At 52.9% G+C, this 17,479-nt stretch overlaps 1 protein-coding gene across 6 annotated transcripts; it reads left to right on the forward strand.

Annotated features, from left to right (window-relative positions):
* The first annotated feature begins 13,014 nt into the window (after nt 1–13,014).
* eIF2Bgamma (eukaryotic translation initiation factor 2B subunit gamma) lies at nt 13,015–17,479 on the forward strand. 6 transcript variants are annotated; one of them, XM_037218941.1, is made up of 3 exons: nt 13,015–13,054; nt 14,840–15,975; nt 16,660–17,479. In XM_037218941.1, the coding sequence occupies exons 2-3, from the start codon at nt 14,929–14,931 to the stop codon at nt 16,969–16,971; spliced, it is 1,359 nt and encodes a 452-aa protein (XP_037074836.1). In that variant the 5' UTR covers nt 13,015–13,054; nt 14,840–14,928; the 3' UTR covers nt 16,972–17,479. The 6 variants fall into 6 exon arrangements, with proteins under 6 accessions (XP_037074836.1, XP_037074837.1, XP_037074838.1 ...); XM_037218942.1 differs by having other exon boundaries at nt 13,048–13,082; XM_037218943.1 differs by lacking the exon at nt 13,015–13,054 and adding an exon at nt 13,089–13,313 and having other exon boundaries at nt 14,844–15,975.

The raw sequence follows: 17,479 nt of genomic DNA on the forward strand, positions 1-17,479 counted from the left end.
GTTCTGCCTGTGGATTTGGCGAAGAGCTGTTTTCTGCGAAATGTATCTATTAAGTCTCAATGATACATGAACGTTTAAGAGCTCACCATCCACTCACCATTATGACCTTGCTCAACCAACGAAACATTCACATCACTTCCTTCATAATCTGCATAATATGCTTCGTAATAATGTGGAAAAATCGGACAATTAGCAGTGTGGGATATTGGAGAAGTGGGAGGGATGCAATCACATATGCTCTAACAGTTCCTGCGCCAATGGAATGCACTGATTTGTGGTGTTAAGCAATCCAAATTTATTTCCCTTTTGAGGATTTGACACTAATTTACGGTCTAGCACCTCTGTCTGCATGGTACTTTAGTTTTGCTGTTAGATTCAGGCCGCAAGTCTCTACCGACGGTATCTCTCTTTGCATGTTTGTTCATGTTTGCATTCTGAGGAGTGCCGAAGCTCATTCACGAAAGCAGTTCTTCATGCTGAACAGGTGTCGTACTGCAACATCTCTTCCAGGCACCAAACCAGGACAGCAGATATCTGGAGGAACACCGATCCCCGCAGCGGTACGGTGCGTGACCATATATCATGCGTCAACGTTTTTCGTTGACCCACGTCTCGGACATCCACAAAAAAATGATTGCAAATAGTTCGACGTTGACAATCGTAATCATTATTCCCGCGAAGGATTTCGGTCAAAACTGCAGTCGTAGTTATAGGGATGGACCACAGATAGCAGTGCAGTCGCCTCTATAGAGATTATGCCCACCACTAGTGACCTCCAATCAGCTCGAAGGGATTGGCCAAGGATGTCACGCTGGTTTCTTGACCACCACCGCAGCCTTCATGCAGTCGAATGATCATGCCTGATGTCACAGGTTCGCTGATAATGATGCTCAGTTCGTCTTCATCAATGCATGCATCCGTAAATCATTATCCTCGTGGCCAATGGGACACACGGCAAGGGGCTAGTCAGTCTCCAACCCTAGCCAATGTTTCACATCCACTCAACACTAAAAGACGGCTCTAAATTCTTTAAGAGTTTCGGCTGTTTTGTAACATGCAAACGCCAGAAAGCACATGCAAGGTTACGATCGTCCGCCTCTTGACGAATGGCGCCCATCGAACTGGGGTGACATGTTTTGTGAACCATGAACAGATGGTCAGTTGCGTTTTTGACCGCAAGTACTTTACTAATTTGGTACAGTTCACGTCAGACCTGTTGGTCAGAACGCCCAGTACTTGCCAAGTTTCTTGTACATGTTTTAAGTTCGTCCAAGAGTTCCTGATGTGCAGTTCATGCCGCTGAAGTTTCGTCTCGCAGAGGCCCATCCGCGTCTGTCAGGCCGTCATTGGTGGCAGCAATGCACTCACTGACGCCACGGCCTTACCAAAGACCTTCTGATGTCATGCCACCACTTGCCGTTCAACGATGAGCGGGCAAACGGCTGTGGCGAGGACGCGTTCTGACGTGCGGCTGCCGTCATCTGGACGGGCCTCATAGGTCACAGGTTACACAGAAGTAGCGATCTTGTTCGTGTCTCGCCTCTTTCGCATGGGGCGGCTTGCAAGGAGGAATGTTGTCCGTAGGACTGTCAGCTGGCAAACTGTTGCCTGTAGGACCGTCACCCGGCAAACTGTTGCCCATAGGACCGCCACCTGGTAAACTGTAGCTCACAGGACCGTCACCTGGCAAGCTGTTGCCCGTACGACCATCACCTGCCAAACAGTGTGCTGAAGTGATATTCGTGTATATAACAAGGTGGTGAAGCAGTGAACGGCAACTGGGAATGTGTACAGTTCGGTTTTCATTATGCGCTTAGTTGGCTCGGCCCACGGCATTGTTCGGGGCGCAATGTGCAGGGGATCATGTGGCAAAACAGATCTCAGCGGGGTGTGGTGCGAGCAGAAGGGATTCCTTTTCCAACCGGTGTGTTGTTCGTCATTGTGATGTGATGGTCGGGCAACACATTCAAAAACTGATACGACTCTGACATGCTCTTGGAACGCTCATTGGCTGCAACTGGATGGGCAGATGCACTGAGTTGCACGATGCACGGGGTGGAGCCGGCGTGCCGGGCGTTCGCTAACTCCCCTGGGACCGGTGGCCGCGCCGCCGCCTCCTCCCGGCTCTCACAACAGGCCGTCGATGGCCGCGCCAGATTACCCACCGCCGCGCCATCGAGCGATTCCCTACGAAAATGAGCGTAAACAGACGGCCGGAGAGTGGCGCTAGAAAGTGTCGGCGAAGCACCTGGGCCCGTCGCGGCCCGTCTTGAGCCATGAGTGCGGCGGACGGAGGAGAAACGGACGTGTTGCACCGTCAAGACGGGCGTAAACAGAGGCCCGCTGGCGGCCGTGACTTTCTCCCGCCGCCGGCCCCGGCAACGTCTCTGATGATCGTCCCTGCCACGCACCACGGTCACGTGCAGTTCCGAGTCCTCCACGACTTGCGATTGGTGTGGGGCTCTTGCCAGTCACGCGCCCCACAGGCGTGGATTCGGCTTCCTTCACCGCCGGACTGCGTGGAGGCCACGCTTCGCAAAGTCGCCGGCGATTACTCTTCATCTTCACTTGCTCTCTGCCCTAATGGGCGTACTCAACAGTTCGTGGTGTGTTGAGTCATCAAAACTTTGCTGTGACCGCTTTGGCTTACTTAATTTGTGAGTGTTTGGACTCGGCATTTTCTAAACATCTTTAGTCCACAGCCAATATAGCTCTTAGTTCATGCAGTGATCGCTGCTTTCCACGCCCGCATCTGAGTCATGGTCCGGATGTTCGGCTTACTTGAAGTACTGCCCCTTTCAGCCACGAAAGAAAGCGCACAATGCATCGTGACTACGGAAGTTCAACGACCCCCGGCTGTGCCAGGGAATAGGGAACGCCCCACCCAAGTAGCTTTCGCGGCCGTTGGAACCGCCGGGGATAAACATTCACCTTCTGCAAAACTGTTTCTTTTTCTATTCTTTGCTATCTGTCAATTGTAGGCATATCCCCACAGTGACCAGCTCCTCGGCGATGGTCCAGGCACTGCGTGCCTGCTTCAGCAAGTTTATATTTCCAATCAAAGTTTTGTGTGCGGTTCGAGCGCTCCGGATGCGTCCAGCCGGCCATGAAGACTGACATGTGCAGCGCTGGCTGCTGGCGCCAGCGGCTCTCGGTTGACGAGCCGGCGCCAGCTGGCGGCCCCTGGCTCGCGGCGGGCGTGCGGTCAGTCGACGGCCGAGTTTAGGCGTTTTTGGACGAGCTTCCACTTGTCGGCCATATGCCAGCCGCTGTTGCCACGGAGAGGGAAACTCTGTCAAGCTGCGGCGTGGGCGGGCTTGTTTTGGGTGTGCCGGGTGTGTAACAAGCGTCGGACCATTTTACGTTATTCTTGACCTTTTAAAAAATTTCAGTCTTAACTTTTTGTTGAACAGTTGGATTTCTGGAATCAGAGCTTACGTTAAGCAGTGCTTGTTTTGTGAACCCTAACCCCTTTCATCGATTAGATAATTCTGGGTCAACGGCAGAATTCGGTGGCGAAAGTTCGACGTGCCGCAGTGTTCAGACACGGTTCGTCCTACCCCCTGAAGTCACCTGACCTCTAACGCGGTTAGCGGTTAAGTTAACATATGTTAGCCTGCCGAGGCACTACCGATCGTTTAGGGGCCCACCACACTGGTCCTGGATTCTTTTTCCTTGCTCTGAGGATCCTATACTTGTTGACAGAAGCCATTTTGTTGGCCTCCTGCGGCACCCATAATAGCTCAGGTTTCGTTCCAATTGCCCTCTTGCCTTTGCCTTAGAGCAGTAATTGAAGATGCGCCGACGAATTTTTACGCACAGTTGCCCAATGTAATTGTACATGCCGCCAACTTCGTATGCGTCATTTCCATTGGCTTTTGACAGTGTGACACTTATTATACTAGTGCATCACGTTCTAATCGTACTTTGAATGTTAGGATATGTTGTACTCATTTATAACAAAGGAAAAATCATGCATTACTCATCAGCCATCAGCTGGTTATATCGCCCAGCCGGCTAGCTGTAAATACGTAGGCTAGGAATCAAGCCCGTGCTTGGTTTTGGTAGTTGTGAGCAGCCAACTCAAGTTTATTTTGCCTGCTGTTCCGAAACACTTGACTTGAAAATCGCAGCATTTTACATGATCTGTAGAAAGTGGGTGAGCTCAATGTGTATGCATGCGTGGCACGCATAGCTTCATAGGGCCGTGCACGGTAAGAAGGGTTTCAGGTTTTTTGACAATAAATAGATCAGTAAATGCACATATATCTATAACTATATACGTATTTATATATATATATATATATATATATATATATATATATATATATATATATTTCATGCAGTTTGTACTAAAATGTAATGACCGAAAAGCAAAAATATTTTTGGAAGGCTCCCAAACTCCAGGGGGCCCTACAATGTTGCGTGCCCCCCCCCCCCCCTGACGAAATCCTGGATCCGCGCCTGGTAGCCAGATTACCGTGATCAGTACCCCCAGGGCTGCAGGGCTTACTTGTACTTTGGGAGGGAGGCTGGGACATGGTACCAGTGGCCAAAGAAGGAGGAATTTAAGATGCAGCCTACACCCCAGACCCCATCACCATCCAGACAGCGCCTGGAAAACCAGGAGGTCAGGTCCTTGTGTCTCTGAGTCGGAGCCCAGGTCGGAGCCAGGACCCTCAACTTTGTTGTGGATATGGTAGCAGGCGTGTCTCTTGTCGCTCGTGCTTCAGTCCAGGAATTGCTGCTCCAGCCCAGCGCTGTCCAGATTTCGACCGCCAACGGTGCATCTCTCGGCGTCTATGGTGAGCTCCTGTTGTATTCATCCATGCCAACCGTGTGTCGTTCCTTTAGTGGGTCCTTTGTTGTAGCTTATGTCAACCAGCCTCTGCCAGGCCAGGGCTTCTTGTCTCACCATGAACTCCTTGTTGACTGCTTCGCAGGCCCTGGCTGACTGTGACATTCATTCGTTCCCCAGGTGCTGCTGTTGACTATCCCAGACCAGGTGCATTCCTCGTCAATAAAGGTTTTGACCAGCCACCTCCGGCCAGAGCTCTCCTGCACCAGTCCCGCAGTGGAGCCGCACCAGCCAGAAGAGGCATCTGAGGCGTCATCGCCCGTCCCCGCTGCCCACGTTATCGACACAGGCAGCCCACAGCCAACCTTCGCCAGCTCCAGATGCCTACCACCAGACAAGCTGGAAGCAGCCAAGGAAGCCTTCAACAGCCTTCTGGGGGTTGGGGCGATCCGTCCGTCACAGTCTTTGTGGGTCTTACCTCTGCCCCATGGTGCTCAAAGGGAATCCAGGAGAATGGAGAGTCACTGAAACTACAGAGTCCTAAACGCCATCACCAAGCCAGACAGGTATCCAGTGCCTTACACCCAGAGTCTGTCCACATGCCCGCATAGGAAGACCATCTTCGGCGAGATCGATCTACTGCGGGCGTACCACCAGATCCCAACGAGTCAACAAGATGTCGAGAAGACGGCTGTGATAACCCCTTCGGCTCGTCTGAGTACATTTGCATGCTGCTAGGACTCCGGAGCGTGAGCTCGTGACGTTGCGCCCATGACAGTAACTGCACAAGCCAGATACTAGTACTACTTGCGTTCGCACGCACTAAGCGTGACCGTACCGGCGCGAATTGTCATCCATGCTGGGTGCCGTCGTGGCATAAGCTATGCGCATGCGCGGTGGCGTGCCGCGCGCGCTACCTGGGTTGAAACAGCCCCTCTTACGTCAAGCGTCTTACAAGGGGGCGGGGGGGGGGGGGGTTACGTTGTAGTTTCCTCTTAGATTTTGACGTCGGCCTAGCTTAACTGCATGTGGAGGGTATTCTTGTGAGAGGTAGAGAGTTCTTGTTCTTGTGAAAGGTTGAGCAATATGTGGATTAGATGTAGATTAGCTTAGATGTAGATGTCCGTTGTTTTCCCCCTTTGCTGTCGCCGTCTCATCAAATCCGTAAGGTACTCACACAGCCTTCAGCAACACTGCCAGGCCTTGAACCTACACTTTATCAGCCTTAAGCCGTACTTGATCGCCTTCAGCATTCACTTGTAAGAAAAACACGAGCATAGACACAGCACCAAGCACCAAAAAACACCGAATGTGACGTCAGAGTCTCCCTCCCCCATCCCCATCGCGCCGCAATCTGGGACCCATCCCTCGCCGTGGGGCCCGCGCTCCCCCGTCCCTTGAACCGCCGGAAGGGCCATCGTTTGTTAAATAAAAAATAAAGACGGGAAAATTTTGGCTCACTAAACCCATTCGCAATCCCCGCGAGCTGGAACACTACGTTGGCGAGGTGGAGGGGGGCCAAACTACTCCGGTCGGGGGCTCTGCTGATAAAGGTTTACAGCGTTCATCAGGCTTCCCTCCTTTTAAAGCTTAATCGCTTGCTTGTGATGCAAGTCCAAGTTTCGATGGCCGGCCGCCTGAACACTGTTGAGGCGGTCGTGTACGCGCTGGCCCTCGCCGAGATGTCCGAGGACATTCTCGGCGAGTGTATAGCTCAGGGCGTAACGGAGGTGGTATGCCGTCACGCAGCCCGGAGCTTGGGCCCAACCCAATGCTCCGAATGCGTTTCCAGGGCACGGCCCTTCTGCCGCACCGCCTCTGCGGTTACATGCGGTCTCCTCCGCGCCCCTGGGTTCCCGCCCCGCAGCAGTGCGCGCACTGCCAGGCCTTTGGCCACAGCGCGCGCACCTGCCGCGCCCGCCACCCCAAGTGCGGGGTATGTGTGGGCCGCCACTCAGCGCGACAATACGAGGCCCAAGAGCCGCGCTGTGCCACTTGCACTGGTCCCCACCCGGCGTGGGACCGACGCGCCTGCCCGGCGTGGCTCGAACTTTGGGCCCAACTAAGGGAAAAACAAAAAAAAGCAGCGCTCCCTCTCCCCTCGAGGCTGAGGCCTGGCCCACGTCGGCGGAGGCGCACACCCGACCCACCCCCTTTCGGCGTGGAGCGGAGAGCGGGGGTCCGGTCCTGCCCAACGGGTACCCATGGAGGGGCGCCCCCATTGCCCGCACCCCGGCGCGCCAGGCCTGGTTCTTGGCCCCTGAGGTCCGGTACCCGGCCAACCACACCCGGTCTCCGGCCCCTGAGGCTTGTCCCCCGGCCCCTCAGGCCAGGCCCGTCGTCCCTGAGACCCCTTGACGCCCCCCCGCGGCTCATGGCCGATCAGCGGCTCTCGCCGTGCGCGACCAAGAGCCGCGTCGAAGCCGGGCTCGTCCACGACTGGCTCTCCCCGGACCGGACCAGCCTGGGAGTAAACCCATCAGGGTCTAGTCGGACGACCTCCCGTCCCCTGAGAGAAGAGCACCACCTCGCCCACCATCAAGGCAGCCCTCCCTCTCCCCCGCTCCCTCCAAACGGACCCGCACCGTGACTGTTAAATCGCGCTCCCGCCCCGCTGCACGAACAGCAAGACGGCCTCGCGTTTTTTGTAGTTCTTTGCTGCGATGAAATGGTCGTTCGTCATCCAAACGTATTGGTATTGTTAAATACAGTGAATGCGTATCTCTTGTGTCTTTGCTATTGCTACTTGACGAAATTGGCCGGTTTGACGTGATTTCGAGCGCGTTTTTCTTGCATTGATACCGGACAGCGTTAGCCGGTTTAGTATAACGTAGCTTACGCCCGTCCCTTGCTTTGTTGCGGATAGCACAAGCCGGCTTAGCGTAGCTTTTTGCCTGACCTTCGGCAAGAAGTGTTCCCCAGCCCCGGCTATGACTTAAGGTCGCCGGAGCAAAAAAAGGTGCAAAAAAATATGACCAGTGCTCATCTGCGAACGCGCGCCGGTCGCCTCTGTCTCGGGCAATCACAGCACTCACCATGGTGCTGGGCGGCGGCGACAATGAACTCTCGACCAGTGTCCGAATCTGCCGCTGGAGGCAATCGGCGCGCGTCCGTGCGCGACGTCCGGTCGACGCTGTCGAGCGGTCGCCGGCTGGCGTCGTGCCGCCGTGCCCTTTCACAGAGCCGTGCCGCACATGCAACCGTGAAACGGTCCACACCCAGCGTCGACCGATGCCGGACACAGTCATGCTACGACCAGCGAGCCGTTCACCGACGGCCTGCACAGCACCAATCAGTGTGTGACACAAGCGCAAGACAACGACTCGCTTCCAGCCGTTTGGCGCCCACCACGCACAAGCCGCATAATGCACAGCGTTCGTTGAGTGCCAGCTTAGCGTTGTGTCTGTTCGTCTGTCGGCCTGTTGCGTTGCCGTTGTGGTTTGACAAGTGAACTTTGCACGCAAAGCAGTCAGATCGGCGGCATATTCGCTGTGTATGTTATCATATTGTCCATGGCTGAGATCGCGCACCAGCGTTGAGCACGCGTTGATGAGCTATTCCTCGTGATGACCGACAAACTGAGCGAGGCTGAACTTGTCGCGCTATTGTCCACTCGTCTTTCGGCTGCTGCGGACGTCTTCTGAACAGCCCTGCTTTTCTTCTACGCCAACGAAGTCTTCGGTGTGTTCTCAGCGCACTCAGAGCGTGCTGTTCTATGTGACGTCCCGGTGATCCTCCGCCGGACCCGCAGACACTTTACAGCATATTCAATCATCAAGAGGTGCCCACCAGCGATGAAAACGCGTTTCCATTCTAACGGGCACTCGTGGTGCTTGCAAGCGAGAATATTGTGCCGATGTGTGCGCGAAAATTGTCACCACAGTCACAAACATGTCCCATTCTCCGTGCACCGCGAGCACATGCTCAGATACGTTCACATCGCGCATTATGCAATCAACAAATGCGCTGATCTGACCACATAACAATCACAAATGCGATCAACGAGGACGAATCTCTCCGCTCGTCCATTTGGCACGCGAGCTGCCCTCAGCAGGCGGCTGCCTCTGCTCAGGCAGCGATTGGTTTCGCCCCCCCCCCCCCCCCCCACTCGCGCACCCGAGGCGGAGAGCCGGGCCACCGCCGCCGGCCGTCGCCGCCTCCGCGGCTGGACACCCGAAGCGACCACACGTTTGTCCGCCTCCTGTAGAAAGCTCACTGCCGCATACCTGCATTGCACTAATATTTTTCGTACATGCGTTTCCTAGCAAGCGCTGTCAGCGGTGTCAGAAATAGTGCTGCCGAATTGGTCCAGCTATTGATGTTCTGGCAGAAATGTTTTACGTCACGAAACTCAGGGACGACGAGAAATAGATTCATGATATCATTTTGTCAATACATTTACATTTTCTGTAGCTCTGTAAATAGCTTTCAAGAACAACGAGACACATCGCTTTGGGGCAAGAAACCTCAGGCCACTAAAACCCACATTGTCGAGCATATCTTGGATGCAAGTGATGGAAATGCAGCGAAACTTCCCCAAATATTTCGCGTTTGCTTCTTTCTATTGTTTCTATGCATTCTTTTTCGTACGTCGTTTGGGCGTCAACAGAGTCGGCTAATGGTCATGAGATCACCACGTGGTCCAGGGGCTTAAGACCGCATTTCGTCAAGTGTCTCCACTTTTCGGGCCGCGGACAAATCGCAGCTGAGCCCACGAGATGATGCATTGCTCCTTTCTCCTTCTCGCACGTTTACCTTACTCTGCCCTAAAGACATGGATCCCAACAAAATAGCACGTCACGCTAATAAAAATTCCGCGGAACGCAGGCCTCTTTGAAGGATTTCGGAACATGCAATATCTTCATTCCCACTCCCAATTTCTGATTCCCTTTTGTCACCCAGTTCTCAGATACCGAAGGAAAACATGAAGGCATATTAACCTAAATGTACTGCTGTAAATGTGCCCAAGGTACCCACACCAGGAGATAATAAACACTTAGACCTAGATTTAGACTCAGTTGCATTCGTATAGTACATTCAGACTCCGTAATGGTTACCGTGCCCCAGGCTGGTCAATCGGATGCGTATTGAAACGTCCAGAGTTCATAAAGTCCAGTGGTCAAAAAGTCCAGAATCGCAGCATCCAGCGTTCATAATGTCCAGAAATCGTCCATGCCCCTGAACAGAGGAAAATCATAAAGTCCAGGCTCGCAGCGTCCAGTGCTCATGAAGTCCAGCGTGGGTGAGACCCACGCGTTGGGACACTGTCCCACTTCCTCACAACCCTTCAACTAATGGTTCGGATATTGCCCGATAGAAGGCTACCGGAGCTTATTTCGCCCGCCCCAGCCGACAAGTGACGTCATGCGGTACAGTGCTGTCAAGTGAAACCACTGTGCATGGCTTTGGACAACGTTTTGTTCGAGCGTACCAACTTTGCCGCGTCAGCGCGCCTTTGGCAGCAGGTGAATTGAGGAATTCAAAACTTCCTAGTTCGTGGCATCGGAATTAGCTGGTTGCTCGGCAGTAGCTGCACGGCCGTCGTGGAAAGCGATTGCCGGTGTGCCTGCTGTTTGCTATTGTGGGCTATTGATAAAATTCTCTGCGGTGTTTGATTCCGTTGTTTACTGTATGTGTTGGTGACGTTTTTCATTTTTTGAAGGAATTGATGACTGCTGTGTAAAGCGGGCTGATTCGATGTCTGCTCCAGGTAGGCGCGCATATAGATCTCCAACTTCTGGCACGCTAGCCCATATTGTTAGTGGTTTCATTTGGATGATTCCCCTCCCTCCCCCAAATTGCAAGTTCTTTCACACGCTCCTGCAAATGGGACTTATTCTGAATTATACATGCCCTTACTCTCCAAGAGAGGGCGTGCGGGCTGTATCATCAGCTGAATCCGGATACTACTCCCTGGTGAGACACGTTCGACGGCTCTGCCTACAAACATTTGGTCTCTTCAATCACGTACGTTGTAAACGGGCGTGGTTTATCGAAATAAGTCGGTTGGCTGAGCGATGAAAATACAACGCAGAGTACCGCGATGATATGCCAACAAATTAGTTTCTTTCCGAATCCTCTCCGAAAAAAGAAAGTAAAAAAGCAAACGTTGACTGCGAATGTATTCAGCTGCCTTTCAAACATTACGCAAAATGTCACGCGCCACCTTCCTTCTTCCTCTCCGAAAAAAAAGAAAGTAAAAAAACAAACGTTGACTGCGAATGTATTCAGCTGCCTTTCAAACAATACGCAAAACACTACGCACGCGCCACCTTAAAGGCACTGTTAATTCGCCATCTGAACAGCGGAGCCGAGTGTATCTCAATGAGCTGGTTTGCGATATATAAGCTGAATGAATTGGGAGAATCGTGAGCTCGTATTCGCCATCCACTCCATCGATCTTGATGCGCTTTTTTCCTTTTACGCTTCAGAGCGTAAAATGTGCATACGCATACGCATTACGCTCCTAAGTATAGAATTTGGGGTCCGGCAACACCAGTCTAGAGTTTATCGAGACCGGTGCCGTTCGCGCCGCAGAGGGGCGATGGTGGCATGGTGGTTAGTGGTCAGGGTGCTCATCTCTGGATTTTTGTATCCTGGTATGGAGTCCTGGTCACATTACCACCGCATCCCACGTACGTAATGCCTGATAAATACGTAATAGAATCGTTCGGCCTCGAAATAGCCAGACGTAAAGCCCCAATCGGTATTACAGACCGTCCCGGCAAACAAACCGCCGCCCGCCAAATCTGCAGACAATGCACCCCCTCAATCACTGTAAATATGTGAGAACAATAATGTGCAATCGGTTGGACGCAAAGCTCGGACACACAGACCAGCCCAGAGGCTGCCCAGCTGGACGGGCCGGCGGGCAAAGCAGCCCGGCCGCCAAATAAGGAACGCATTCACGCGCGCGCCGTCCCTCGCCCGAGAGCGGAACCCCGCCACACGCGCGCGAGGCCTGTGCGTGGGGAAGCCCGTCCGCGGTCGAAACACTCAAGAACACTCAGTCGGGGACGCCGCCATCTTTGCGCCAGAGCCCGAGGCCCCTGATTCGGTTTCACTCGATTCGCCGCGGTGCACATCTCGGCGGACCGGACAGCCGGACGTGTCGGATACCTCGGGATCTCGCTCGTGCTGGACCGGAGCCACCCCCCCCCCCCCGCTCCTCCTTTTCTTGACAGGCGCCTTAATGGAAGGGCCTCGTGTCAGTCAGGAACCAGCACCGGACAGGGTCCCCTGCCCGTTTTCTCTTGAGCCCAGATGCGTCGAACTGGGATCCCTGTGCCATTTATTAAACCCGCTACGGTTGGGGCTTTTTGGGTCGGTGAGTGGCCCCGCGTTGACCCAGGGTCAACCATCCCGGTCAGAGTGCCTTCGGCGTCAGATAGAGGACCAATGTATCATGTGCATTAATAGTAACCAATTGTAAATCTGAAATGGGACGGAAAGGTCCTTCAGCCCCAATCGGGAGATGCATGGGGTCTCAAGTCTTGGCTGAAAATTATTTTGCGGAAAATTATATTCTGGCTGCTGAAGTGGGGGGGGGGGGGGGGGGAGGGAGGAGAAGAGCGGGGGTCCAGGGGCCAGGAGGGCGAGGGGTTTACCACTCACTACTCCCATTAGGGCAGATCAACCCTGCATCCATCATGACAGCGCTCCCCATAAAGCTACAGGATATTTGAAGGGATTGAACGAGTTCACACTTTTTATTGTAACCTTTCGTATTGTTTTATCTCCAGTAAAAAAGCGTACCGGTCCGGGATTTTGTGCTCGTTGTGCTCAGGACATTACACTGCATCTAGGTACAAAGTTTCAGGCTAATTGGAGGGGTCAGGAAATTGTGGGGAAATTGCGCTTCAGTAGTGTTTTGATTTTTTTCCTCTCATTGTTAGTGCAAAAATTGAATCAAATATTTGGTGACAAGTTGATGCATTCTAAGAGACACACTCAATTATAACGAAAGTGCTGTTCACCGGGACGTCAGTAATTTTGTTGTCAAAAACCGTTTATCCTGGTCAAAAATTTAGCGTTGGCTTAATTAACTTACGCTGAATTATTTCAAGGACATTGTTTTCTCGGGAGGTCAATAATCCAGTTAGAAGAAAATTATCAATCTGAGTCATAAAACTTTAGAAGCTGATTTGGCTGCGAGATTGTCATCATCTTTGGTGTGAGCCTGGCGCAGTTGTTTCATTTGCGACCGAAAGCATTGTGGAGGTTAAACAAGTTGTTCCTCTCGCGTATGTCTGGGAGGTACTGTAATGGCACGCGTTGTGATTAAGTGAGACTGCCGTTTCCGTATTCAGTCACTAAAAGATCCCATTGGTTCCAAGTCTGCCACAAATTAAGCCCCTGTGCTGGACGCCTTCGAGACGCCGGTTGCGCTCAAATCCCCCCTCGCCCGCTACATACGCATGCCGGCCAAATTGCGCTGAAGTTTCAAGCTATTTTTGCGTGAGCAATGCTTGTGGAGTATTTTCACCTACAATTATCTGGCCAAAAGAATAAGTATGTATTTCTCACACTCTGAGTCGGAACTATCTAAAAGGGGATATTTAATGTTTGTATGGAGTTTTGAGCTGAAATAACCACCTCAAACCATTTGTGGACCATCAGACCATTGGTGGGTGCCGCAGCCCTGCCTTTCTGAAGCCCTAAATGCCCCTCATTTCTGAGCTTCATACATATCAAGATCTGCAGACTATTTCAAGATTACTGAGGCATCCATTTTGTCACAATATGATTTTTGAAATATTGTGTTCAAGATTGACCATACTCAAGGTCAATAAAAATATTGTTTTGGTTGGGCCCTTCATATCTGTCATTCATAAGCATAATTACAGGTAATGGCTGTCAATTGGCTGTTAGTTAACATTGTGCCAGGTACAATGACATTGATCAAAAAATGAAAACATCTGTATAGGAGCATTTACACACAGCTATATACATATATATATATAGATATAGATATATATATATATATATATATATATATATATATATATATATATATATATATATATATATATATATACATATATATATATATATATATATACTGAATAGATGACTTATTATACTTAGAGCAGTCTTTTTTGGTGAGAAGTAGACTGTATGCCATAATTGAGGTTTTTTAATCATCTGATGCTTGCTTTATTATCTTGAGGTATGGGACATTTCCTTCTGTAAATGATTTTGTATATGTGCATAAAACTGGTAATCAGAACCTACTGCAAATTTCTGCTTGAAGTAAGACTGCATCCTGACTTACCAAATGACTCAAGAAATCAGTACTGGTTCTTTCTAAACACAAGCTGGCAGGGGAAGCATGTTCTGAGCTTACACATCAATAAAGCCATGGTTGGGTAATTGTGACAGCCAGTGATTGAGTAGCCCAAACCATATAATGAATGATAGCATCTAAAGCAACCATGCTTTTGGGCTACCGTGTTGTATGAATTTAAGCACAACAATTTATTTGTGCACCATCCATGTGATGCTTCAAGGCTTATACTGAAAAGGTACTGCATGCTCGGCAGACCAACAAATTGTTCATCAGCACATCTGACTGTCATTCTCAGGGATCTATGTCATTGCATGTTCAGCCTTTATGATTGAATGCAGTTATTCAGGAGATAGTTATCCTGGTGTGCATTTTTCACTATAAAGTCATCTACAGTGCCTAATTTTGAGCCTGAATAATGTTAACACCTTTGAGTTGCATAGAGATATGACATCACATAGATTAGCTCTTGTGAAAGATGTTGGTGCATGCAGAGTTGATATTAAAAAATAACTTGACACTTGATGTTTTGGAGTTATGTTACATATGGGAAGACTTTTGCCTTTGGATAGCAGAAGATGGCAAAAGCCATTCTTGGGGCAGTATGTGAGCAGTTGCAGTTTGTCAAGAGCTGCATAGCATGAGAAAGGTTGAGATTTGCCCATTATATAGCTTATTTAGATTTAGCATCATCCTCATTGAAGCTAATTTGCTGGTACTAGTTTATTGCTCACCATGCATATCTTTTCTTTCAGGTAGATCTCCATGCACAGTATTGGTCATCCACATCACATGTACATACATATAGTTGCTATATACAACTAACCTCAAGCTTTTGAACAACATGGAGTTCAAGGCTGTCATACTGGCAGGTGGCAAGGGCTCACGCATGACAGACCTGACCTGCCAGATGCTGAAGTGCCTGCTGCCCATCGGCGGCCTACCGATGCTGTGGTACCCGCTGCGCCTGCTGCAGGACGCCGGCGTCAAGTCAGCACTGGTCGTCGTCTCAGAGCAAATGAAAAACTTCCAACGCGAGATCTGCAGCGTGCCGCAGCAGTACGAGCTGGACATCCAGCTGGAAGTGCCGTTTGTGGTGGAGGGCGAGGACCCGGGCACGGCCGACTCGCTGCGCCAGCTGCGCGCGGCGGATCGACTGCGCGCCAATACGGACCTGATCGTGCTCAGCTGCGACTTGGTCACGGCCTGCCCGCTGCGCCGCCTGCTCAACGTGCACCGGCTGGAGGCGGCCGCGCTCACGGCCCTGTTCGCGGCGCCGCCGGTCGAGCCCGACTCCGTGACCGTGCCCGGGCCGAAGACGCGCCACAAGCCGGAGCGCGACCTGGTCGGCCTGGCCGAGCCGGGGCCGCGGCTGTGCCTGCTCGCCTCCGAGGCCGACTTTGAGGAGGAAATGGCGCTACGGCTGGCGCTGTTGCGCCGCCACCCGCGGCTCGTCGTGCGCCGCGACCTGCTCGACGCGCACCTCTACCTCCTTGGGCCGGGTCTGCTCGACTTCGTCGCCAAGAGCCACGCTCTCACCTCGGTGAAGGGTGAGGTGGTGCCGCAGGTTATCCGCGCGCAGTACCGTCGCCCGCGCGCGCCCGCCGCCGACGACCAGACGGACCGCCCGCCGGCCGCCGCTCGCTCTGCCAACGATTTTTTGCAGCCGGCGCGCTTCGCTGCGCTGGAGAAGCCCTTCGCCGAGCCGGAGGAGGCGGCCGACGCAGGCCGCGCCACTTGCTTCGCGATGACGACGCCGGCACGCACGTGGCGCGCCAACACCACGGCGGCGTACCTGGCGGCGAACCGCGCGGCGACGCGGCTGTGGGCGGAGCTGCCGGAGCCGCGGCCGGCCCGGCTCCACCCGGAGGCTGTCATCCCGACCGTCAAGGTCCGAGCTGCGACGAGCTGGGGTCCAAGGAGGAGAGGGTCTATGGGCAGGGGGGGGGGGGGGCTCTGGGAGTCAGGGGAATCTGGCTCCGTGGAAGGAGCCGACGAAGGAAAGTGCAGCTTGGGAGGGAGAGTTGAGGAACGCACGCGCTCGGGGCATTGACTTGGGGCGAGGTGGGCCGTGAGAAGCTTAATGTTAACTCCTTGGTGATTCGCCGAGAAAGTGACTCAATGGTTTTGATCGACCGCTTCTGGGCCGTTTACACGCCTCAGGCCCGAGGAGCTAGCGTCAGTAAGGGAAGCGCTGGAAAGCCTAAACCACAGCACAAACGGGCTCGGGAAAGAGGCGAAGGCGTCGGAGGCCATTGTCGATCGGGCTCGTCGCTTGTCGGCGAGGAATGTCTGGAAGCACAGCGTGTTCTGTTTTGTTCGGGCTGTTCTGAAATACGGTACGGGTTCCATGCCATGGGATAGATTCTATTGTGCTGCAGTTTTCCGACTGATACCTTCGATCGCAGACCACCTCCGGAAATTCCGGCTTTCCGGAATTCTTTGCTCCGCGGACCGTCCTTTACATCCTTGGAAAATGTTATCGAATACTTGGTGACATGTTCATATTTGTCGTCACTGCCCCCGAGCGTTCGTCACCATCGCCACTGCACTGACTCCCGCCTTGCGGCCTCAGGTCCAGATCAGCGACGACTCCGTGGTCGGCGCCCAGTCTCAGCTCTCAGAGAAAACCACCCTCGAGCGCACGGTCGTCGGCCGCCACTGCCAGCTTGGCGCACGCGTGCGCCTCGTGGACTGCATCGTCATGGACAACGCGCGCGTACACGACGACTGCACCCTCATCAACTGCGTGCTGATGGCCAGCGGTGTGGTGGAGGAGCGCTGTCAGCTGCGCGACTGTTTGGTGGGCGTTCGCCAGACGGTGGCGGCCGGTTCCAGCCTGAACAGGGAGATTGTGTCGCAGCGCGGCAGCGACATGGAGGTGTGAGGCTGGATAGGGCGGCTCGCGGTGGCTCGCGGCGGGCCGGATAGGACTGGGAGCGACGCTGTGCTGGGGGAGGGAAGAAGACCGGCGATGAGAGGTGGTCGTGGAGAGCCCCGCGCGTTTCTGTGCTCGTGTGTTTTGGCTGCGACTGACTGACCTGTTAATGGACGGATGGACCGACTGAACGCGTTCTTTAATGAGCGGCTAGCGGCGATGACTGCGGGTGGCGTGCTGCCGGTGGACACATGCTAGACAATATATTTGCAGACCTCAACACTACGCATACAGCTGCCAGTTAACGCAAGATCTGGAACTGCTGCAGCTGCTCTGGCTGATGACTTGGAGGCGGCTGAGGGGAGGGCAGGGAAAGCGAAGTGGACTTCGAAGTGGAATGCTTTTGATGTCTCGTGCTGCTTATCGGTGCTGCCGTTGAGGTGCTTTGACTATTCGGTGGTACTGGGAGCTCCTGTGTGGCATATAGCATGTTTTCAAATAAAACTACAAGACACGA

The sequence above is a fragment of the Pollicipes pollicipes genome, unplaced genomic scaffold (genome assembly GCF_011947565.3).
Source record: "Pollicipes pollicipes isolate AB1234 unplaced genomic scaffold, Ppol_2.1 Scaffold_4219;HRSCAF=4965_pilon_pilon_pilon, whole genome shotgun sequence".
Taxonomy (NCBI): domain Eukaryota; kingdom Metazoa; phylum Arthropoda; class Thecostraca; order Pollicipedomorpha; family Pollicipedidae; genus Pollicipes; species Pollicipes pollicipes.